Source organism: Rhea pennata, chromosome 5 (genome assembly GCF_028389875.1).
Source record: "Rhea pennata isolate bPtePen1 chromosome 5, bPtePen1.pri, whole genome shotgun sequence".
Classification (NCBI taxonomy): Eukaryota; Metazoa; Chordata; class Aves; order Rheiformes; family Rheidae; genus Rhea; species Rhea pennata.
Genome location: NC_084667.1, coordinates 27,733,874 through 27,758,375, shown reverse-complemented (window position 1 = coordinate 27,758,375; position 24,502 = coordinate 27,733,874). Strand labels below are relative to the sequence as shown.

Genomic DNA, 24,502 nt, shown 5'->3' with positions numbered 1-24,502 from the left:
ACATAAAAGATATTAATTTAGTAAATTATTTCATTATGTATGTATACTGAGAGTTGCACCCAAAAAGCACAGTTCTGAATGCCAAAGATAAGTGTCAAGACAGTAGATTTTTCTGGTCACTTAAAAACCCCCAAAGGCTGACAGCATCCTATTTTAACTTCATTTTCAGAGCAGTTGTGGCATCACTTCCCTTAACTGGTAGGCAACTGTGACATGGCAGAGGCGAGCTGCTCGTTCCATGCTAGCTCACCTCCAAACGTGAAGACTCAAAGTATTTTGCATATGTTTTCTTTTACTCTGCATTTTTGACTATTTTATTAGCTTCACCTCTGATTTTCAATTCCCAAACCTCTTGGTATCTCTGTCAATAATAGAAACTTCTCAAAATAAGAGCTAATCTGTTTACATGCCAACCCCTTATTAGACTATACTAACATATTTCAGTTTTGCACCCAGAAGTTTTACAGATTTTTTCAGGTATTGCAGAAAGCACTTAGAGAGCTCCTAAAGCAGGCAGGATTTTTCAGACATATGATCCCTATACTCTATATTTGGCACTTCTCCACACCAGGGGCAATTTCTGTTGTTATATTCTTTCCACAACCTTGAATAGCCTGAAAATTGTCTTTCGGTACAACATCCTCTCCTCATATGTTACATCACAGCTGCTGCATTCAGTTGAAAAGCTGTTGTTGTCTATTCCTGTCTCTGAATTGCAATATTGAATGGCATTAGGGCATTCGCTGAAAGAACAGAACTGGGCAATTATTTTTACAGTCATGGAAGAGTCTGAGATTGCAGAACTCAGAATCTGCCAAAAAGAAAAAAGAGGGGAAAACACGGTATTTGAAAGAGCACAAAAGTAACCACAAAAGGAATTCCATTTTTGTTATCCATTTTGACCCATCTGTATACAGAGTGCATTTTTGTGTGTGTCATAAATACAATGCTATCAACTATTTCAATGCCTAGCACATTCAATGTTACCACCAAAATCTGGAAAAGCAAACTATGTACTTACTGGTCAGAGGCAGGGATTGGATAAACTGTAGAGTTTTAAGGCAGCATGTTAACTGCAGTCAAATTTTGTCAAAGTACTTGATCCACACTGAAACTCTCAAGAACAATTAATTAAAACCTTGCTGACATCAGTGGAATTACTTTTCCCTGAAAACTGGCAAATATAGTATAGAGGTTTAATAAAAATCCATTAGATAGGTATGGTTATTAGTTTCTTTTCTGCATACTAGCTGATGCACAGAAAAACTAAGCAATTCTCTCAAATCGAGTTTATCTCAAGGCAAGTTTAGCTGACAGAGCCAAGAAAAGAATGCCAGAGCTACTGATGTCCTGGGCATGCTAGGACCATATTGCAGGTACTATGCTGTACCTCCTCATAGAGTATGTGCAAAATACACAATCTTTTCCTATTTCTCTTGGAACATCTTGTAAGACAATAACATTAAAAAAAAGGAAATATTTCAGAAGATTTGATTAAATTAGAGATAAGTAAAAACCAGATCACTTATTTAGACTTTTCCTGTATTTATCTGTGTGAGTGTGCTTGGATAAGGTAATAGTAGAAGAATGACAGATGCATCACCTTAATGGAGCAGTTTCAGTACTTGCATTAAACTTATATTTTCTAGTTAGAAACCATTGCTCCTCTTAAATATATGGCTTGTGCCAAACCTTTGATTTTTTCTTTTTTGTGAAAAAGATCCTTTATCACTTCTCATGCAATTTTGAAAACCTAGTACACCAAATCTTTATTGCATTTTTCTACACTTCATTTCTCTTTGTTTCACTTTAAGTCTCTTTCCCTTAGTCATGTCTTTCTTATTACACTCCTTCTGCAAGATTTAATCCTTTAATTCCCACATCAAATTTGAAACATTTGTATAAAGTACTGGAAGGTTCTGTAGTACCATTTAGAGCATCTAGATTTTAGCTCACTATTTCCCCAGAGAAGAATGTTGTCTTTTTCCTTCTATTCTGCCTGTTAAAACTTTTTTTTCCCCCCTTTAAGTTCTAGAATCTAAGAGAGATGAATAATGTAAATCAGGCCATTTTTTTGAGTAATTACAGGAACATTTAAATGACAGTCGAACCATACATAACTTGGCCATATGGAGGAGTGAGAAAAAGGGGGTGAGCTGGAAAAGACAAGACATCACTGACAGCTTCAGGAAACCAGATATCTTTTGTAAAGGTAAGATTTTATTGGCCTAGTGCATTCTCCTTCCTATCTCAACTGATAATTCTAGTTTAATTATCACTATACATCTAAAGTTAATTATCATTTCTCAATATACTATTTCCTTTTTCTCTTTCAGAAGCATCAACAAAGATGTTCACTCCATAACTCTCAAAACTCTTGCTGATCTTCTCTACCGTTCTGTAGTAGTAGTTCCCTAAAGACTTGGTGAAAATCACAGCTGATTACAGTAGGACAGCAGAGATACCTATGAAAAACCCTCCCTAAGCATTCACAATCTTGTGAATGGCAGCCACTCAGTTTACATATATGTACTTTTCCCTGTCCATTTATCTGTTTTCCACTTGCCAAAATAGCAGACAGAAATCATCATACTTTTTGTTCTTTGTAGTGCCTAGAGACCTCAGCCAGACTGACATCCTATTTACTGCCAGACAATTGCAACATGACAAAGACACTGATTGAACTAAGTTACACACTGAGTGACTGTTACCTATAATGATCAATCTCACAGTCTCCAAGAAAAGATGTTATTCCAGATTTGTTCTCAAGGGTTGCCTAGGACTGAGTACAAGAAGAATGTATTGGAGACTCTGTAATTGCTATCAAAGTACAATAATGCATATTACTGCAGCAGGAGATCAAATGGCATATAAATCCAGCAAGCAGATATTCAATCTTGTGAAAAAACTAGGTGCAAAACAAGGCAATTACTAAAAACTTCTAAAAGAAGAAGCAGTCAAAAAAAAAAAAAAAAGGACATATTAACTACCTAGAGGTTGTTCAAAAATACTATATTAGAAGCCCCCCAAACCCCATATGACTCTAAAAAGCTAAGGCGGCTATCACAGGGAACAGGTCAGAATTTAGAAAAAGAGAAGCTTGCTCAAGTGAGGAGAACAGGAAAGACCATTAAAAAAAAATCAGGTCAAAAGTAAACAGTGAAGTAGGAGGGAATTTGGTAGTGTAAGAAGTTGGGGAGATATCTGGGATCACCAAAAGGCACAAAGAAAGATATTTCTCTTTGGTGTTTCTCTTTCTTCAAAAGAGAAATTCAGGGACAAGAGGTTAACAAACACGCACCTTGTAGAATAAGCAGGGATATACCTTCTAATATCCCTAATGCACTGATTGTGAACACTGTGGGGAAGTGAGAAGGGAATGGGCCTCAGAAAATAGGCAGGCTCATGTGTTCTGCCTTAATAGCATCTGCTGTTGCCATTATCACAAACGAGATACTGAGATAGATGGACCATTGCACATTTTTTATGTTTTTGCAATTTGAAAGCATAGGAGTCACATCACTTATCTACGTTTCATAGAGTGCCACCTACCAGACCACAACGGGTATCATGACTCATGCATTCTGCATGGACATGGAGATGTTTAGTCACTCTGCAGACTAACACACTTAGAAATTTAAAATTGTAGGTCTCTAAATTAGAGGCTTGTCTGAAACTGCTTATGATCGCATAATTAGCCTAAGGCACTTCAGCAGAGACCCTGGTAAATTCAATTTACCTAGTCAGCTCTGGCAACGTCAGATAGATACCTTTCAGGAGGTAGCACGTTGCTAAATCATTGCATCCTTAAATTGAGAAGCATAAATACTCTTGGGAGGTGCGAGAGGGAACTACCTAGAAAACCCATTGACTAATGAAGTATTTATCTGCATGCAAGAGACGGGATTTTGTATGGTTTTAGACTGACTTAATTTATGAGAATTAGCAGAATCAACTTCAAAGCATCAAATGATCACAGGTGAGAGAAAGCAATGGCGGTTATGGCTGTAGATTGAAGCAAATTGAGAGAGTGGCACAAGTAACACCTGAGTATCTCATACAGGTTAGATTTCCCTTTGAGGTCAAATAATAACACGCACTTCTTTCCGAGTGTCCCCAGAAACACCCTGAGAGGCCAAAGGCAGCAGAGATCACAGTTTAACACTTTGTTCAGGCCAGATTTTCATATATATCAAAATTGGAACAGATTAGCTTTGGAAAAAAGAGCAAAATGTAAGAATTGACCAGAAAAGATGAAGATAAGAAGCCCGTTTGGTAAATGAAAAAGATGATCATATGATCATCCCGTGAATTTACTTAGATTTGTGCAAAGGCAGAACAAGATGGAAATAAAAGGCTAACATTGTTGTGAAAGGACAATTCCGATCTGTACGCATATCACCTCTACCTGGTTACCATGAAAAATCATATCAGTTTAGCTGTACTGTTATATTTACATATATATGGAATGGAAAAGTTTGCAGAAAAACAGTAATCATTAGTCTAAAGAAATCTTCTCCTAGACTAACTGTGCTAGCATTGTTGCCTTCAATGACATAAATAAAATGCTACAATGCTATTGAGCCTAAAGTTTTCAATAAATAATCATCAGACTCTCAAAAATACACCCGTAGAAACATGGGCTTCAAGACATGATGATTTTTTTACTGATCATTTTAAAAAGATATTATTATGTAACCAAGAAACATTTTACTAAATACCATGGCTGAGTTCTAAGCTCAAGTTTTCCCACCTTAGATGAGTTTTATCTACACTACTGCATTAGCTGCCTCTGAAGAACGTCACACCCTGGACAGAGTCAAAAGTGATACTTCAGACAGGACACATTACTGCTTCAGTCTGTGCACAGACTGCTCCCCTATAACTGGGGCTACACCAAGGGTAGGTCTCTTATCTATTTTCTGAATTCTTACAAATTCTGTGCTATCCTTGCTAAGATTTGTTTGTGTTCCTCAAATTTTAAAAAAGCCAGGAACACAGCTACAGTGTGAGAAGTACTTTCAAAGTAATGGAGATGGTTAAAAAAGGTAAAATTCCACATTTTCAAGTACAGAATTTTATATTTATACATGTGTATATTGAGGATGCAAACCTAAAGAAACATTTTCTTAGACTTCCATAATTCATAAGATCTTTTCCCACATTCACTTAAGGTGGCAAGGATTGCCTTTTAAGAATGGCAAGGCCACATTTCAATTTTTAAAATTAATAATTTTATAAACATTTTATATGCACAAAATATTGTTCCAGTTTCTGGGAAAAAAAAAATCAGTATCATTCCTCTGTAAGAGCTCTGCAAATGCAGTTCAAAAATGAAATCTTCCCAGAGGCACCAGTGGCTCACAACCACTCTTACCAAACAGATATAAGCTAACTTAAAATTGCACTGAACATTGTAGTCTCCACTTCATGTAAAATCAAGATTTCAAACAGCCTTAGAACAGGTAATGCTAAAGTATTGCTGAAAGAAAAGCCTGAGGTAACTCAGCAATAGAATATTTTCCCCTCTTCTGATGCCAGATTTACAACAGAACAACTACAAGGTGAGGGATACAAACACTAAAAGTAACTAATCCGTTAATTATTTGTTTTGCTCAATTGAGAGGAGGCACTGCAAAAATGCAATTGAAATATTAACCCCAACACTGTGGCATCTAAAATATATCTAAAAACCCACAAACTATATAGTCAGCATCTCCCATAGAAGTTCTCTTCTATTTTTGGGATCCAGAGGAGGATATGTTTTGGATTTGTTTAATTTTTAAAGTTTATGATGTGCATAACTAAACCATTGTAGTATATACACTTTTTATGGAAACTTTACATAAGAATTTTAAATGTAAGTAGCACGTTTTGTATGTGCTTCTGGTGTTCTCCATAAAGTAAACCAAGCACAACTCAAATTTTGAATAGAAGGTGCTGACGTTTTCATTATTGAAAAGAAACGCAGCAAAAACGTCCTTGGATTCTAGTATTCTCTTTCCCCCTCTAAAGCTTTCCCTATTCAATTTAACTGAGATAATAAAAGAAAAAGATGGAGTCAAAAAGGACCATATTTCATTTCTATTTTAGAGACTAAACAAAGTATTTTTTCCTCTGAATGGAAATATGCAGAACACAGCTGCATCCTCATTTCTACCGGCTCGGAGAGAACACGCTATGGATAGTGTATTCCAGGATATCCTACTGATAGAGCATACTGTCACTGACCTAAAGTGGTCTAAATTTGACAACTTCTAGCTCTCAAAGATTTTTATGTTTAAAACCCAACATAATGCTTATTTTGCTTAATGCAAAATTTTGTAAACAACAGAAAATGGGTCAATTTGAGGCTCGTATTCACAAAATAAAGCTTACGACAGTGTGCTTAAAACTTGACTTTGATAAGAATCTCAATTCTGAGATTTTATTTCCTTCCTTATCCTCCTTCCAATTATTTTTAAAGCAGGTAACTACATCGTAAATGAAGTTTTACCATGGAGTGATAATCTACAGAACTGAAGTGTTCCTTTCTGAAAGGCCACAACTCGTAAGTACAACAACGCAAGTTACAGAGACGCATCGTGTACCAGCAGCAAGGAGTCAAAGCAGTATTTCCAAATGTCATTTTTGGTTGCTTCTGGTTGCCTTTTATTTATTTATTTATTTATTTATTTATTTATTTATTTTGAGTATTTCACTGAAGCTTCATCCTTCTATTGCAACAACATAACGTTCCAAATTTGAAGCCAAACTGTCTCCTCCTCCAATGTAAACTCTGAACACGGATTTCTAGTCAGGTCTGGCCTTCACCAGAAAACAATCTGTCTGTACAATGGTGAGCTAGATTAAGCAACAGGGAGGAAAAGTACCCATCAAACAAATACCGGTGAATAGGCATTCTGTTTGATTCATTTGCACTTCATTATTTAATTTTTGAAAATTTGAAACAGAATGTATTAACAACATACGGAAAAATGAGAGCAATGTCAGGATAATTAATTCTCCTTTCTGTTTTCTCTTTTCACCTTTAATCTCTAATCAGTTTATTTTTATGTTCATGCGCTGCTCCTGAATTAATATTAATAGAATAAAGCTAAAGTACTACCCCTTAGCTGAGTAGCTAAGTAAAATACTCATATCATGCTTTTGTAGATCGAATACCTCAAGTCAGAAATACTTTTTCATTTCTGCGTGGAGGAATCAGATAATTAATTGTCTACTATTTTTCATCCTCAGTATAGGAACAGACATAGATATGGTATGAATTAAAAGACTGCAGTGGAAAATTAGATTTAAATCATTCTAATTTATTTGAATAGCCTATTTAATATATTTGTACTTAATGATTTAGTTCTACATTCTAAAATATCATGATGCTATAATGAAAATGAATTTTTCCACTGCAATAACACTTATTGCTTGATATTCTAAAGAGGCAGACCTCAGTAAATCTTAAAACTTCCATCGTTTCACAATTCTAATACAAATTATGGAAAAAAGTCTACGCTTCAGTTCTTTTTCGGCTAAATATTAGAGGAAAAAAGTCTATGCAGTATTGTTCAAAAATTAAAACTTTCTGAGGTTGACTTCTGATATGTATTACTGACAATCAAATATTCCTCTTACCTCATTTTGGAGATCACGGATCATTTTGCTCTTCCTTTCCATTTCAGTCTTCAAAAAGTTAATCTATAAAGTTTAAAGAAAAGTTGAATGTAAGCTTTTAAAAGGAATCTATACATCACTTTAAGCATCAGTGTTTTCTTATCATATTTACAGTTTTGAAAAGTAGTGTGAAAATTATTTACATCTGACCCTAACCATAAATCTTAGTAAACTACAAGTTGTATACCAAATTGCTATAGGTCACAGTCTGGCATTTGCCAAGTAACCTGTAAACAAATAATATGATGTTTTCTAGAAATTTGCTAATCAAGGCACGAAAATATCACCGTAGCTGAAAAATCTCATTTTACTTTTGTACCAGTAAATACAGTGTTTGTTCTTCACAATGAAGCCTGAAGTGATCTTCAGAGAATTAAGGATTTTTACAAAGACATTAACTGATCTTACAAAATTTTTATCTTCTAAAACACAACATCTATCAAAGCTGTTGTTTGATTTGAATGTCATGCTATTATTGGTCCTAATGAGATAAATCCCTGATTCCCATCAGACTCACCTGTGGAATAAAGTGCAATACATGTGAAAGTGTTTGTATCTGGTCCTTAGGCCAGATTATTTATTTCAATGATTCATCTTGAAAAATACCAATTTTACTCTTAGTTTATCAAACATACATAATTTAGAAGATTGTTTATGCAACTCTGCTTGAATGAGCACACAACTATAAGCACAGCCATCATACCATGGTGATCACAGTAATTTTTGAGCTGCATGATATTTAGACCTTTAACTTGTAAATAACTGTAAAGTTTTCCATAACTGTACATAGACAGTTGTGTTAGTAAGGGAGAGCACAAGAAAGAAACGTCGGTAGTTTAAAAACAGTGACCACACTGAGCATCACTCTTACCACGATCCAACGAGAAGTCAGTGAACACTGTTACCACGTAAGAGGAAAGCTGATAGGCGGCCGTGAGACTAAGGCTCGCCGGCAGGCAGAAACAGAACTTCTTTTGCCAACGCTGCTCCAAACTTTTGTCTGCGTCGTTCAGTTATGGAAATACCAGTCACCCCCAACTATCGCTGAGGATAGTGTTTTAACAGAGTATGAAGCTATTCCGCTCTTGCCCAGCGATCATATCCACACATAGTGAGATTTAGTCTATATATATTGCATAAGAAATACAAACTTTTTCCACAACAGTAAATAAAATTCACAAAGTATAGAATCAAAACCAAACTGAGAATAAGAAAATCACTATTCAGATAGTGTGCTTTGTGTTTAAAAGATTTGCCAGCTATTATTAAATACTGTCAAAAAATAATACACTAACCTCTGTTAAAGACCATTCCTTTTCTTAATCCTCTCAAGACGACTATTATTACTCCTTCAAAGTGTATCACTTCTAAATCTGAATATACATGAAATAATTTAAAAGATTTGATATGGCTATTGTTCTCTGTGTGCTCTCTAAGTACAACCTGCATCAGCTTAGATCTTCTAAGGGAGAAATATTTATGACAAACCACAGTACTGCTCATTTAACTGCTAATTTATGAGAGTTAAACCAGTAATTTATGTTAATTACTACTCACTTTTGCCTGCATCTGATATCACTGACATAGACATCTTACATAGTGCAAACTTATGGTTTTAGCTTTCCTGAATAATGAAAAATATAAAACAATGCTTCGTCTTTTTTAATTTTTTTTTTTACCAATATTAAAGTCAGGCTTTTTTGCTTCTATAGCAATAACTTTATTCTACTTAACCTCTAACAGCTGAAGAGCCATTTAGTCATAAAGTATAGCTATAACGGGCTACATAAGAGGAATTTATATAGCTTGGCCACTGGAGCTAATGTAGAAGTAACCCATCTATTCATTTAAATGCATCTATATCTCTGTAATTTTGTGCTCTAAGGCAGATGAGTCTGTATCAACCATTTGCCTGATGCTTTTAGTCAGTTCCAGAGAAAAGCTGCTATGATGGACCACAACTTTGCTGCAGAATCTGAAGTTCAAATTTACTGTTCTGGAGCAAACAACAGCAATGTATGATCCACTTCCAAGGAGAGGTATGGAAACCTTATTTTCAGTCTCCAAATCCTGACAAGATAACACACGAGTGGACATTTAAGTTCAGCTCTAAATTAAAGGCAAAGAAATTGAAAAAATTGAAATTAGGAAACTTTCTGCATCTTTACCATCTTCCTGCTAACTCTTTGCTCTTGTTTGACATTCAGTTGTTTTCAAATGTCATTTGCCTTTAATTAATATCTAGCTGTAATTATGAAGAAACATAATGAAAATGTAATGGTGTTCTAAGACTGAACTTTGCAATACCAAGCAAGGACATTGCTTCTGTCTCCTGGAGACAGACATTCAAGATATTCAGAGCTTTGTGTGTTTCAGAGCTCATTACATTTATTAAAAGCAACAGCTTTTACCCAGCGGCCTTTACTCACAGCAGTTTGCGACCTTGAAACGTTCAAATTAAATTTTCCCCCATTGAAACACAAAATGCTCTAGCAGATGGCAATGATCTAATTCTAAAAGTCAGACAATGTTAGTTATTGACTACAGATAAAGAATGGAAGAATACCAATATAAAAGACAAAGCTCAGCTATACATGCTTATTTGCTTGCTTCTATCTTGTTATATCTTACTTTGAACTAAGACACGAGCAGTAAAGATGGGACGGAAATGCACAGTCTTCACCAATGCTGTTAACTCTTACGGCAGTATCTGACAACCCTAATGTACTCAATAGTATTTTTGCATTCTTACGTTCAAGTTACAGTGTATAAACACATACTCTATAGCAATGCAAAAAAAAAAAAAAAAAAAAAAGTCTTAAAGTCTTACATTGTGATGTTTTTCTTACTAGAAAATAAAAGCTTACCTAAAGTTAAAAAGATAAACAAATCCAGACCTCTCACACTTATAATGAAATCCTGGACACAGTGATATCAGTGTGAAAATTTCCATTGGACAGGATCAGAATTTTGACCATGGAGGAAATGACATTCAGCAAATGATAAAGTTCTAATAGCTAGGGAGAAGTGGTCAACCTGTTATGGAAAATTACAGAAAATATTCTTAAAAAAAAAAAGTCAGTTCTGCAAAGCATTAAACACCCCTGAAAGTAAAGTTAGATGTATTTGTTGTCTACTGGGATTGTTCAGAGGATTGTAAAAAATATATTGTTTTCAAAATTACCATGTTGTTCTTGCAATTTCTAGGAAAATTTCCACTCTCCTCCTAGATTCCATAGAAGTATTTTAACAGAAATATCCAAAGAATGGTCAGAAACAGGTTAGACTACTGGAGATTCTTTCTTATCTCTATGTAAAGAAGGAACAGACTATAGCTGATACAGAGATAGTGGCCTATTTTTTCCACTGCTCCTCAGACTTCATCTTCTGCTGATATCTGTTCATTTTATAATACCAGTATAAACTTGTTTGTAGTTTTCAAAGTTTCAAATTTTCAAGAGATGAATTTACATCAGTATTTTGGTCTACAACAGGAGCATGCAGTTAAAGCAACTCTCTTACTCATTCCCACTTTACCTGTTTTAGGTTTCTGGCACAGTGGTCACCGAGTGCCTGGATTCCTTCCAAATGACTGAACCAGAAACTGTCCTCCAGAAGTGAAGATGTTATGTAGCCAATCAGATTTTTAAAAAATTTTATCCACTCTCTAAGCTGTTTCTAGTAGTATGGTACAGATTCAAATCCAGTCTATGTTTTTCCCTCAAGAACAGTTTAGAAATTAATTCATTTATTCCAACTAGAGAGGCAATAAAACTAAAAGAAATCTTGGATGCTTTAGCATCTCAAGGGAGATGAGCAGTTTTTTATCTTTAAAAACTTATTTCTTTCTTCCTTCACTTGTATTACTACAGATTTATCTTTACAAGCCATGCATAATATGTTACCTAATTCTAAATTTTCATAATGAACACTGAGCAACTGGGAAAAAGGATTTACAAAGACATATTTTCTCCTTTTCCTCAACAGACTGTCCTATAATTGTATAGATAAACAATCTCATCACTGTGTTTTTAGAAATCGTTAGAATGATACAAAATAGCAACGGGGCAAAATAGAAAATGCAGACTAAGCTTTGTCTTAGCTTGACTATTTTTAAATATTCTGTGTTTTGCTGTCTTTATCCCTCATCTGGAGTAGTCCAGCTCTTTTTATACAACATGATTGAAGCTAGTGAGAAGCAACCTACTAAGCTCAAAGTGACTTGCTAAAAAATAACTGTATTTGCTAAGATAAAAGCAGTTACTATAAAGCAGTCAGCTGAAGAGCCCTTCTCTGAAAAGCTCTGAAAAGCCTGCCAACCTAATCCAGAGATACAAAATCACTACAAAGCCATTTATACAAATTCACCAGCAGAATCACTTGAAAGTGACCTAAATGTGTCACTTGTACTCTGCCTCTTTGTTAACAAATGTGAAAATTACCTAATCCTGTTTTTGGAAGAAACTGTTCCACATCACATTTAAATAGAGACATATATTACAAAATGGTAGCTTGACTGTTTATTAATAGAATAATTCACTACCTAACAACCCATTATAATCTATTTATGTATTTATTCTGGTATTATATACAGATAAAAGAGCAGTGAACCAACAAGATCTGCCAACTTCTACTGACTGTTAAAGAGGAAAACAGAAACCAGAATTATATCCCACTCTCTCATAAACATTTTATACACATATTGTATACCAAGATCCAGTGGGGTACTTCTGGCTTTAACATACTCTATCTATTTAAGATATGGTTTTTGGTATACAACTAATCCATAGAATCACAGAATCAGTAAGGTTGGAAGGGACCTCTGGAGATCATCTAGTCCAACCCCCCTGCTCAAGCAGGGTCACCTAGAGCATGTTAGACAGTGTTGCATCCAGGCGGGCCTTGAAGATCTCCACAGAAGGAGACTCCACAACCTCTCTGGGCAACCTGGTCCAGTGCTCCATCACTCTCACAGGGAAGAAATTCCCCCTCACATGCAGGTGGAACTTCCTGTGCTTCAGTTTGTGCCCATTGCCTCTTGTCCTGTCTCATGGGACAACCGAAAAGAGTTTGTCCCCATCCCCTTGACACCCTCCCTTCAGGTACTTGTACACATTGATAAGATCCCCCCTCAGCCTTCTCTTCCCCAGGCTGAAGAGGCCCAGCTCTCACAGCCGTTCCTCATAGGGCAGGTGCTCCAGCCCTCTGATCGTCTTCATAGCCCTACACTGGACTCTCTCCAGTAGCTCCATGTCTCTCATAGTTCTAATATGAGCCAGTCTGAAGATTAGAGAAGCTCCCTCAAAACCCAAAGCTTTTAGGCAGACTATATTTGAGCTTGGACTTTACAACACTGGACTACTCGAAAGCTTAAACGATCTTTAGGGAGGGTGTCAAGCGGATGGGGACAAACTCTTTTCGGTTGTCCCATGTGACAGGACAAGAGGCAATGGGCACAAACTGAAGCACAGGAAGTTCCGCCTGAACGTGAAAGACACGTCTCACCGTGGACTGCATATCGGTGCTGCAGATTTAGAAGCTGAAGGACCCAGAATGGGAGAGCTCATTCTAGACAAGGGCCTCAGCACGGTTAGTACCTTCGAGGACAGCAACGTCTTTAGGCCTCACTCCGGCTCCTCAAGCCTGAACTGTTGCTTTTCTCCTCAAAAAGATGTTACTACCTGCAGCAGCTTCACTGGGCTGTTCTCCAAGAGAATGTGCTGGTCCCTGCAGAGGCTTCAGCCCATCCTCCAAATGGCAGCTCCTTACCTGTCCTAATGTTCTCAGCATCTCTAATGTTAAAGGAATAATAATAATAAAAAGTACAAACTTAAACATGCACAATAACTTTGATGACACTTGTGCTATGCTTTATTGTCTCTTTCTGATGAACCACCTGTACTATGCTAATAGCGAAGAATCTTGATGTATGTTCTACAAAAATTGGAAGAGCTTTGCTCTCCAAAGCAGGCTAGCCTGCTTTCAGCTGTCCAGTCTCCTCTGTTCTTTTGGTTTTGGTCAGAGTCCTCAAATTCTTTCAAGGTTACTTCTCACGTAATTTGATTTAAAATACTTTTGAATTCTAACATATATTACATTTACATAATATAGCCAGTCACCAGCTTCAGGCAGGAGTTCCCCGTTGAAAATATATGGCATTAATTTACCAATTAAAATACAGTAAGCATTGTATTATGCCTCCTTGGCAAGAACAGAAAAAGCATACTTTTTTACTCCATTTTTTTATTGCATAGCATCTTGAGAAATGTAATTCTATTCTTATTTACATTGGCGTAAATCAAGATTTACTTCATCAAATCTGGTAGTATAAAATGTGCTTATGTTTGATTAGAAACAAGACTTACAGTTCATTAAATCAGAATTAAATTCAAGCTCCAAGCATCAAACTAGACTTTTCTCAAAGTACCTAGACCTTCTTCCATAACATTCATTTTGCTTTCAAAAATATGCAAAACACACGAAGAAAACAGGTGTAAAGTAACACTGTGTGCCAGAAATAATATTTATTTCCATTTGTATTGCAGCTTTCATCTGAGGATCCTGAAGCATTTTTTGAATATTCATTCAGTCTCACTGTATTGCTAAGTTGCTAAGTATTATTATGTACATTTTACCCTGAGGCGGAAAAAAAAAAAAAAACAAAAAAAAAGGAAAAAAAAGAAAGAAAAGAAAGTCACAAACCATGGACGCAGTTCAGCTTTCCTAAAAAATCACTGGCAAATTTAATATTCTGTTATTGGCAAGTTTTAAAATGGAGCTGAAGAGTTCAAGTTTTTTCCGCCTGACAACACTTCCAGTCGAATTCTGTTTTTAACTCAAATGGAGATGTTTTTTCTGTTATTTGCACTGCATATTTTTGCATGATAGTTAAGAATAGATTTTATTTGACTTTTGCAGAACAAATCTGGTATTCTTCCCAGTGTTATTGTCTAGGTTGATTTTATACGGATAGTGCTGCTGTAGAAGCTAAAAATACAGAGTGTTATATTACTAAAACAACTGAGCCAATTGTCCACTCCCTGCATCTCAGGTGCATTCAGCCCACAGCTGAAAAGTCTTGAAGAACCGTTCAAAGCTAACACAGAGATTAAATAACAAAACATGTTTTTCACCTTTAATTTGTAGGACTGCTACTTGCTGCTCTGTCAAAGCTATTGGGAATTTATCAGTGCCCCTCAAAAAAGATAACTGGGTCAGCATGTTTGGAGTTCTTAGCAGAGAGGACTAAGTTCTCATTTATTCTTATTTCAGGACAATATAGCTTGCCTCAGTGCAAAACCATCTTTATAAATGTGCAGTTTTTTTCAGGGTATATAGTGGCCTGAATATCCAGAATATCTAAAAAATATTTTAAACTTTTGAAGTTCAATAAAGCATATAGTTTACTACCAAAACAATTTTTTTCTCTATAGAGAAGAAAAATAAAAATACTAACAATCCAATAAATGTATATTGTAGAAGAAAAAGAATAGGTAAAATGGTATCTTTATGCTTCTGGCTTCTAAGCAACAAAGAAAAAAGTGATTTCAAAAATTGTATGTATTCCCTTTCTCCCCTGAAGTTTTCTTTCAATTCTTCAGTTTGAAAGCTACTTTGTTTCCAGATGGGAGGTAGCATGTTAAACACACATATATATATATATATACACACACACATATATATATATATATATTTAACCAAAATACAGCATGACCCATATAAATGATAATCCAACAGTATATTAAAATTCAAGCTTAACATTTGTAATGCCAATGTTCAAACGGAGGGGCTGAGAAGAGCTCTGCCATCCGGAATCTCGGGAGGTCCTCACTGCATTCCGACCCCATGCTGGCGCGCGACCTGCATATTCCACAACCATCCATTTCCACCTCTATCTTGAGTTACCTTTATATATGGACCTGAAGGCACTAGCAGTGCCTTCTAGCCATTGCCTGACCTACTGATTCAGGCACTAAGAATCCAAGGTCTGATACTTTAAAAACCTGGCATTATTTTAGACTTAACAAGACTACTGCACAGTTCAGTGGCTGAACTGGACACAAGGTCTCTATTCTCACTGAACACACTGAAGTATGTCCATTAACTTCAGTGGGAATATCTTTATTTCCTAAAGTAATTATTAAATTAATAATAAAAATAACAAACTCATGTCACCAAGGACACAATATCATATTCAAATCACATCAAAGCACTGGCAAATATTTGCTAAAGTTTGTAATTTTAAATCTCTTTCTTGGGAGCACCCTCATTTTGAGAGACTGAAAAAGAGTAAAACATTACTAAATAAAACAGTGATTATCCAAGAGGAAACTAAAAATAGAATTATGAAACTTCCCCGCAGCTTGTTTTCAAGTCTACAGAATCAGAATCACAAAACAGTTGAAGTTTGAAGGTACCTCTGAAGGTCATCTAGTCAACCTATGTGCATGATGTTCCTGTTATTAGAGTACTACTAACTACCACAGGAAAATTTTCCTATTTACATCTAAGCATCAAGCAGAAAACATAGTGGGTTTTTTTTTTCTGCTGTAGCAAAATCAGGCTATTTATGCCCCACAGCATAACAGCAGTACAGAAAAATCCAAGCAATTGTATATTTTATCCAGAAACAGAACTTCTTTAAAGCATGAAATCTTAATGCAACTTAATATCTTCCTATATTAATAGATCTATTGCAGTCAAAACTAGACTCTTTGGTACCTGTTTCTTTTCTTGCTGAAAATCATCAGTGATTTCAGAAAAAGTCAGTGGAGGTACGACACGTGCATTGGTGTGAATGAGACAAGAAGGTCTTGTTACCTCTTCAGGACAACGACAGGCTCTTATCTCCAAGATAGCATATACCTAAATCCCATAGAAGCTAGTGAAGATGAGTATCTTAGTACTTTTAAGCATCCAAACTTTCTTCAACGCCTTTCTTCTGAAGCTTGTAGAGAACTGATGCATACTTGAAATCAAAGTTTTTTTCCATACCAAGATATTTGAGATAACGGAAAATTCTCAAGGCATGAGGATTAAAAAAATAAAAACAAAAGAGAGGAGAAATAAACAAGAATAATGAAGGAGGGACAAGGAATCACTCACGGTAGCCTGCTGCTTTTCTGCTTTCTCAGCTGCCTCATTAAGCTGCTTTTGAAAGGCCTCCTGGAGAGATTTCATTTCTTCCCTATTTTGTTAAAAACACAGAACACAAACTTCATTACAAGTGTCCATTAAGAAATAACTCTTTAGCGTCAAGAAAAGGTGCTTTAAACTATTCAGTGCCAGATGTGCTGTGTCTATTTGTCCTGCTAATAAAATCATGACGACTTCATGAACTCCAGTGCTAACACAAGACAAAAGTTATCTGTAATGGAAATTGGCTACTTTTTACATCTACTGAGAATCCTGCTGTGCTGAACATCTGCCAGTGTATAATTTCTAGCTAAAAGGACAGGCATAATAGAAGTGAAGAAAGTAGGATGCTGAACACGCACTGAGCAGGGACCACACTACTATCAATAAGAAATAGTTTACACTATATATATATATATAAAAATAATAATAAAAAAGATAAAATTAAACTGTCACTTGGCTCTTTCTAGAAACAGACAACACAAACCTCATCAGAATAGTCTAGCATGTGACTGGGGAAGAAACAAAAAGATATTGTTTTGTCTGGGCTTTGGGTCAAAAAAATTCACATCACTGATGGAGTCGGAATTTCTCTACTGATAACTATGGTAGACTGAGATCCTCCATTGGTCGTGTCATTCTGCCCACAGCACATGGCCTTATGGCTGTGGTGAAATACAAGATTGACATATCTCAGAAACGCTCCAGAGCTTTGTCAAGGCTGTTGCTTGCATGCGTAAACCTTCAGAAACAAGAATGAACTTGGCTTACACACAGGTGATAACTTAGCCTGATGAAAATTTAAGTGAAAAGCGTCTGGTTCATACCAAAAGAAAACTTCGTGAGCTTCTGGATCATCTTTCTAGCTTGTATCTCTATTGCTTTTAGTAACTTCAGGAAGACCATTACAGAATAGATTTAGTTGAAATAGTGATTGAGCAGCATGAAACCAACGCACCATTAGCACAGTACAACTCACATACTGTATAAACAGATATGATCAGTTCAAAATGCTGATGGTGCACTGAAATAATAGAATTTGAAACATCACAGTAAGTGTTGTGACCAACTTTAATTGCAACTTGGGAAGTACTGAAGAATTCACAGAAAAAGGACTTCAAAAAAAAATCTAATCTGAAGCTGGCAGAGCTACATCAATTTACCATGAGCTGAGGTTCTGTCACCCTAAACTTTACTGTATTGTCAATCGTTGCAAGGAATAATCAAAGTAGTGCTCACAGCTCACATTTGTCCAAAATAAGTAAAACATAAGATTAATAATGCAAAACATTCCAAATATATTCTGTATTTTGGTCCAATTACAACAGACTTAAACATAACAATAAGTGCACTCCTGCTCTCCTACTGCAGATGAGGCTTTTGGCAGATAAACTGTGATCCTTCATTAGTTAAATTCTAGGAGGGGAGATCATTGGCACACTGTCAACAGCAATTTCTTACCCCGGATCTCCATACCTCTATGCAACTAAAATCCTGTTAAAAGTAGGCAGGTACCTACATCAGTTCTAAGGTATTTCTTGGTGTACAAAGAAAAATCCTTTTCTTTTTCTGAGGACTGTTCAGAAGCATGATGCATATTGCACTGATTATGGGTTTATCTCTGGAAAATGCAGTTCTGAAGTACACTCCATAGCTGAGTCCTTTAGAAGCAGAAGTCAACAGGTATGTTTTGGACAGACCTTGAGAGATTTTGAGGGGTGATTCAAGCAGGAGATTAGGAAGAATACTTGTGGCTAATGTGTGTGGCCAAGAAATACACATTTCCTTTTAGAGAACACAAATTTCACATCTGCGACTGACAAAGTCCAATTAAAAATTTACTCAATAGTCCATTAATGCTTTGAATCAACTAATGTCTTTATTTCACAGAAGCTGCACATAACCAGAATCATGTCATGTATGAAAGATGAAGTTCATGACAAGGGCAGCTATGGCGCCAAAGTGTGTACCTTCAGTCGCATACAAGCTATCTAACATGTATATGTTTAAATAGAGTATCAGATGAAGTCTTGCTTTCATTATTCAATACATTTGTCTAGAAAATCTGAAAGCCCCTTAGGTATCTGATCCATCTCCACTGAAGTGAAAATGAGATACTTCCATGGGTATTGCATTATGGCTCTAATCTGTTTTGTATTGAAGAATTGAAGGTTATTTTATTGTAAGCCTTCTCTATAGCAATGCAATTTCATATGTACGGCAGAGCTTCTATTAAACATGGTATCACATTGCTAGTAAAGAAAGAAATACACACTGTTCCTTATTAAGTTTTTAATATTTTTTTTTCTCTAGAGAAAGATGTGAGATATGGATGTATTCATCACATCATATTATTTCAGAGAAAGTGATCTCTGTTAGTTATGTTTGCTTGTTGTTAAAATTGTACTGATACAGTGATTTATCAGTCTGAACTCTAAGAATTAAGAGGACTAGGTCATCTTCTGTTGAATAATGATAGTTAAATTATGATAGCTAGCAACTAAGGACTAGGCTTGCATTCCCAGCCATGTAAAGTCACTCTTTTATTAAGTGCTCAATGAAAAAATTGAAGGGAATACACCTCCCTCCTCCTCATTCCACTCCTCACAGATATCCAGTAGGGGTATTCCTACGTTTGCATGCTATTTTGAGCATCTACATGTGTGAACATCTAATTAAAAAGATTTAATACATATGTAACACTACTTCTAACTCCAGAGATTGGGACACTCGAAGGTAAACTCATAAATTGGGGATTATCACTCACTAGTCATTGTCGAAGGCTTCTGATTTTGTTCATTTGAATAAATGAAAATTCATGTCTGAACATTCCCGAGAGTTTCAAAATCCCTCTCATTGGCAAATATCTCACTGTTGTATTCTAACATCTCTTCCTAATGCTATTCACGTATGTCTAAGAAGTCAAGTGTGTCCTTTATCAGCTTATATGCCGTTTGTTTGAAAATCTTTCCGAAATAGCCTCCCCCTCGCCCTTATTTTACTGTTATGGTAAGCAGACGCTGGAGTACACTGGTGCTTACATCTTAAGCTAAAGGAAGTTCATGGTCTCACAGTTTTTGGTCTAGAACCTGAGAGAAGAGGGTGGAAGTTGGCCCTTACCTTTGCTTTTGGCCCAGTTCCAGAAGTTTCTGCACATCACTCTTGGCCGATGCTTCATCATCTTTCAAAGACTGATAACAAAGTAGAAAATGTATTACCAGAGAGATCTCTAATGTTATTCATCTGCAAAATGATTAATTGGAGCCTCTTTCATAAAAGGCTCTCAGTGAATTACACACATTACCGTTTGCGAGAAAAAAAGGAATAGCCTGACTTTTACCATAATTCAGCACTGCTAACTGCACACAGCTGTTTTGTCTCAAATATTGAAAGAGATTTGATCAAATACAATAAGGAGATTTAGAAACATATAAATGGCTAAAAGCATTAGAAGGATATGACAGATGTATGTATACAGAAGATAATAGTAGAGCCCTTTGACTAATCTCTGATAGAATAGCTTTGCTTTTGCTGCACAAGAAATCCTATTCTGCCATTCTAGCATAACTAAAGTAAGAGAAAAAAAGAATAATAATAATAAAGGAATAGTAAAGGACTCAAAAAAAAGGGAGAGAGGGAAAATGTTCAACAGGCCACAGTTCAAATAAATTGGCACCAAAAAAATACTCCTGTGAATATTTAACATACAGAACAGCATCTCTCTTTTTGTCCGATCTAGATTACACGAACATGGAGATAAAAATGCAATGTCAGGAAAATATTGTCCTTTAAAATGAAATAAAATACAGAGACACAGAAATCTCAAATGATAATCAGTGAATATTAAGATTAGGCCAACAAACTACATCCAAAGGCAGGCATGCCCTGAAGGGAGCATCTAGTGATTTCAGAACTACAAATTCAGAGCAGGATGCTTCTCCCTTCGAGGAGCTGATTTCACTGCAGAGTTAATCCAAGTATTGCCATTAAGTTCAGCCTGCCAGTGACACCTACAACCTCCTAAATTAAATGCATAGGTGCTTTCAGCACTACCTGTCTAGCTACAGGCTCATCTAGCAGAATTTGTCAGCTAAGCTCGTGAACTAAACACCCTTCAGTAAGTCCAATCACTCAGCATAGACAGCACATCAGCTTGGTAAAGGGAGCAGCCAACCCAGCCGAGCGTACGCAGCTCGTCAGCAAAGATGTATCCACCGGTATCAGAGCATCTCTTTCTGTTAAAGGCTGCCGGAGTAAACGTGCAGTAGTTCCACTAAGACAATTTATTCTTTTCTTTCTTTTGCCCTACTATATTCTAGTATCATATATGCTTCAGTTTTTGAGTGAGCGGACAAAGGGTCCAACATATTTGGATTACTTTTTCCTAAAAAATATCAGTTTTATGTTCAGTACAAGATCAATAAAATAATAATTATTCATGCCATTCACTTTTCACAGTAAACAGATATCAATACAAACAAACCAAGGTAAATGATCCTCTGTCACAGAAACCAAGACATAACCTAACCTGGAGGTTTACTTTAATTCCCTCAAGTTCTTTAGAAGTCTTCGACAGCTGACGGAGAATATTGCTCCTTTCCTTAAAGACTTCTTTCAGTTGTCTTTCCAGTTCTTCATAGCCCTGTCTAACACAGAAAACGAAAATATGAGATCCTCACAACATTCTTAAATACATTTGAAAACAGCCTTAGTTCATCCAAATTTAATCAATTCCAACACTGGGTGTGTGGGAAGGTCCCCTGTTCGCTTACATAATAATTTACTTTCTCCTAATATTGATAAATTGATATGTTATATAGCCAAATGATGTGCTGCACCTGAGTATACAAACCATCAGCCTGAAACACTGGCAGCAGTATATTGTCTGTGATGAATAGGAAGCAAAAAGGATGCATTTAACATGAGTTGAATAATGTATAATAGTATGAGATTTTTCTTATTTTGAAAGACATTCCATACAAGAAACTGAGTGAACCTTTAGAAGTATGAAGTTCTGTGACAGCCAGCAATTTGAGCAAAGGATGATTCAAAGCTATCTGAACTTTGTAAAATGTATTCCATTCCACAATTTTCCCCCACCTGGACCTCCTTGCAGGATAAACGAAAACTGATGGATATGCTAAGAGGAATCGAAACTTGTTACGATATGCTTAGGTGATAAGTCAAAATAGTCTGTCTACCCTTCTCAAAATGGCAATTTTTATTGGGAAGATAACTACATTTTTCAAAGGTTCTGTAAAATCCAGAACAAAATCAATCCAATTAATATTGTTTTTGGTTGAATGAAATGCTGACCCAACTCATATATGCCATTTCAGGCAAAAAGCAAGCATTTCAGGTAATTCTAAAACAACACATTTTTTCATTTAAAAACTTTTGTTTTGAAGAAGATTGATCAAGGAACTGAGACATCCGTTCCTGGTACAACTGCAGTTTAAATCCATTTTTTTAATCCTCCTTCCAGTAACTCTCTTTCTAGAAAGGGGGGGAAAAGGTTCTCAATTCTGTAGCATATCAGTATTATTTTATTATCACATCTAAGATCTTGAAGTTAAGCAGGAATCTACAATTCCCTTAACGGACTTTGAATACACCCTTTAGCAAAGACAGTCACTGAAGTCATTAAACTTAATGTTATTTAATATCATTCAGATCTATTTTAGCAATAAACAGCTCAGATGACAGATATATGAAGAAATTATTTGTTTGATATCAAATGATATTTTGCATATCTAGCAGAGATGACTGAGTGAAATGTCTCTTCAATCAACATAAGACTGTAATGCTGAAACTAAACTATGTGCTTTTCCTAATTATCTTCAGCTTAGTTTACCAACATGTTACAGATGCAACTGATGCATCTCTAATGAAAAGCAAAATATCTCCAATTTTCACTTGCTGCTGTAAAAATAAAAAACCGTTTCTGTCTATAACATTGTACCCAGCATTGTCAATGAAGGTCTTCAGTTTCTGGATTAACTATTTCATTTTTCAGTAGAAGCTCCCTTTTAGGGGATAGTTGAAGAGGAAAACAGGAGATACTGATTTTTCTTTCTTCAATGCCAGAAAAATGTTAAGTTTTCCTCAGATAGTAGGAAAGAAATTATAATCTTTCTAACTAAACTGTAGCTGGTATGTAAAAATTCATGTCTCAGCAAATTATTTTATTCTCTTGATATATTTTGAATTTTTTCTAAATTTATGCATGTCCATTTATTTCAAGAAACTGTGGTTTCAGATTGTTTGTATTATGTTCATCCACCAAGAGTAAAAGAAAATGCAGATCTTGGAGTGAGACTAAGAGATGACTATATAAAGACAATGGGTAAAATTAATATGAGGAGATAATGTGAAGACACATTACAAATGCCTAGTAGTAACTAAACTGCACTTGTAAATAACCTGGTTATCCTCAATAGGAATAAATGATGTTATCAGAAAAATCTCAAATACGGGTCATGCAGTCAAACTCATCATGGGCTTACAGGAAAAACAGCATGCCAAAAATTCAAACCTTCCATACCTTAGCATCCAAGATTTTAGTTCATATTTTTCTTTAAAATGGAATGAAAGAAATAAATCTTGCCAGAGCTAGAATACTTGCTACATATTAGCATTCTAGTTCTTATACACAATGAAAAGAAAATCCTCTGCATTAAGTTTTAGGAAGAAGCACCTACGGTTTTTGTTAACACTTCAGCTATGTGTAATTTTTAACAAGGTATATGTCACTTTAGGAGCTGACTAATCTCAGTAGCAGCAAGAAGATTAGGTGCAATCAACATGAAAAGTTGCAGAGAGTACTCTCATTTTAATTTGCTGATGCACAGAGGTCAAGGAGGAATTTTTCTCCTGATAAAGTGGGCAGTTAGTTTCAGGCAGAGAGTCATTACTTGCATTCCTCTTTAACATCACAGAAAGTATATGAAGCTTTTATGGTCTCCTTTGCCATTGAAATGTCACGCTTTTGTTTAAAGTGAAATCTTGCATGGAAAAAAAAAATTACCTGCAACTGGCAACACTGTCTTAAGTAATCACTTTAAAGTATCCCCATGAGTTTTTATGGCTTGTTTGAACATTTAAAGGCCATCTGTCCCAAGCAGCCAATTAAACTCTCCCATGGGCATTCATTAGCACAAGTTTCATGCTATTGTCTTGTAAATTCTGATATTTACTAATTTGCACGAACTAGGATCCTCTAACCTAATTTTTTACTTAAATATGCTACAATACACATAAATTTCCTTCAAAATATATAATATGAAATATTAGGTGGAGGGGGAGACACAAAAAAAACTAACAACCAGCTTGCCACAGTGAGCCACAGAACAAACTAAATCCTCTTTTTTGAAAGGGACACACAGCTGTTCAAGACTTACTGGCATAGCTGCCTTTTTTTATTGTTTTTTTTTATTTTATTTTATTTTTTGTTATTTGAAATCATGATTAGAATTCCTCTGAAATATATTTTTAGTTATGGAAATGGATTTTGGCATAGTGGACAGGAGGTGAGGGTCAGTGGTTCAAAAAGTCTAGGATGAGTATAATCCCTTGCCGAGTATAATTCCTGGCTCTTAAAATTAGGAAAAGATGGGTGAGGTATAACAAACAAGCAGTAAAAGGCATCCAGCTTCCTGAAGCTTCCAAAGTGCACTTTCGAAAGAACACGAAGGCTGAC

At 35.7% G+C, this 24,502-nt stretch overlaps 1 protein-coding gene across 1 annotated transcript in view; it reads right to left on the bottom strand.

Moving 5' to 3' along the window:
* The window catches only part of LUZP2 (leucine zipper protein 2), a 182,103-nt gene that overhangs the window by 79,422 nt on the left and 78,179 nt on the right, over positions 1-24,502 (bottom strand). The window contains exons 2-5 of the mRNA XM_062577340.1: positions 21,332-21,449; positions 19,924-19,994; positions 16,774-16,855; positions 7,630-7,692 (exon numbers count right to left, since the gene is read on the bottom strand). Coding sequence (XP_062433324.1) covers positions 7,630-7,692; positions 16,774-16,855; positions 19,924-19,994; positions 21,332-21,449 — 334 coding nt within the window. The remainder of the gene's footprint in view (positions 1-7,629; positions 7,693-16,773; positions 16,856-19,923; positions 19,995-21,331; positions 21,450-24,502) is intronic.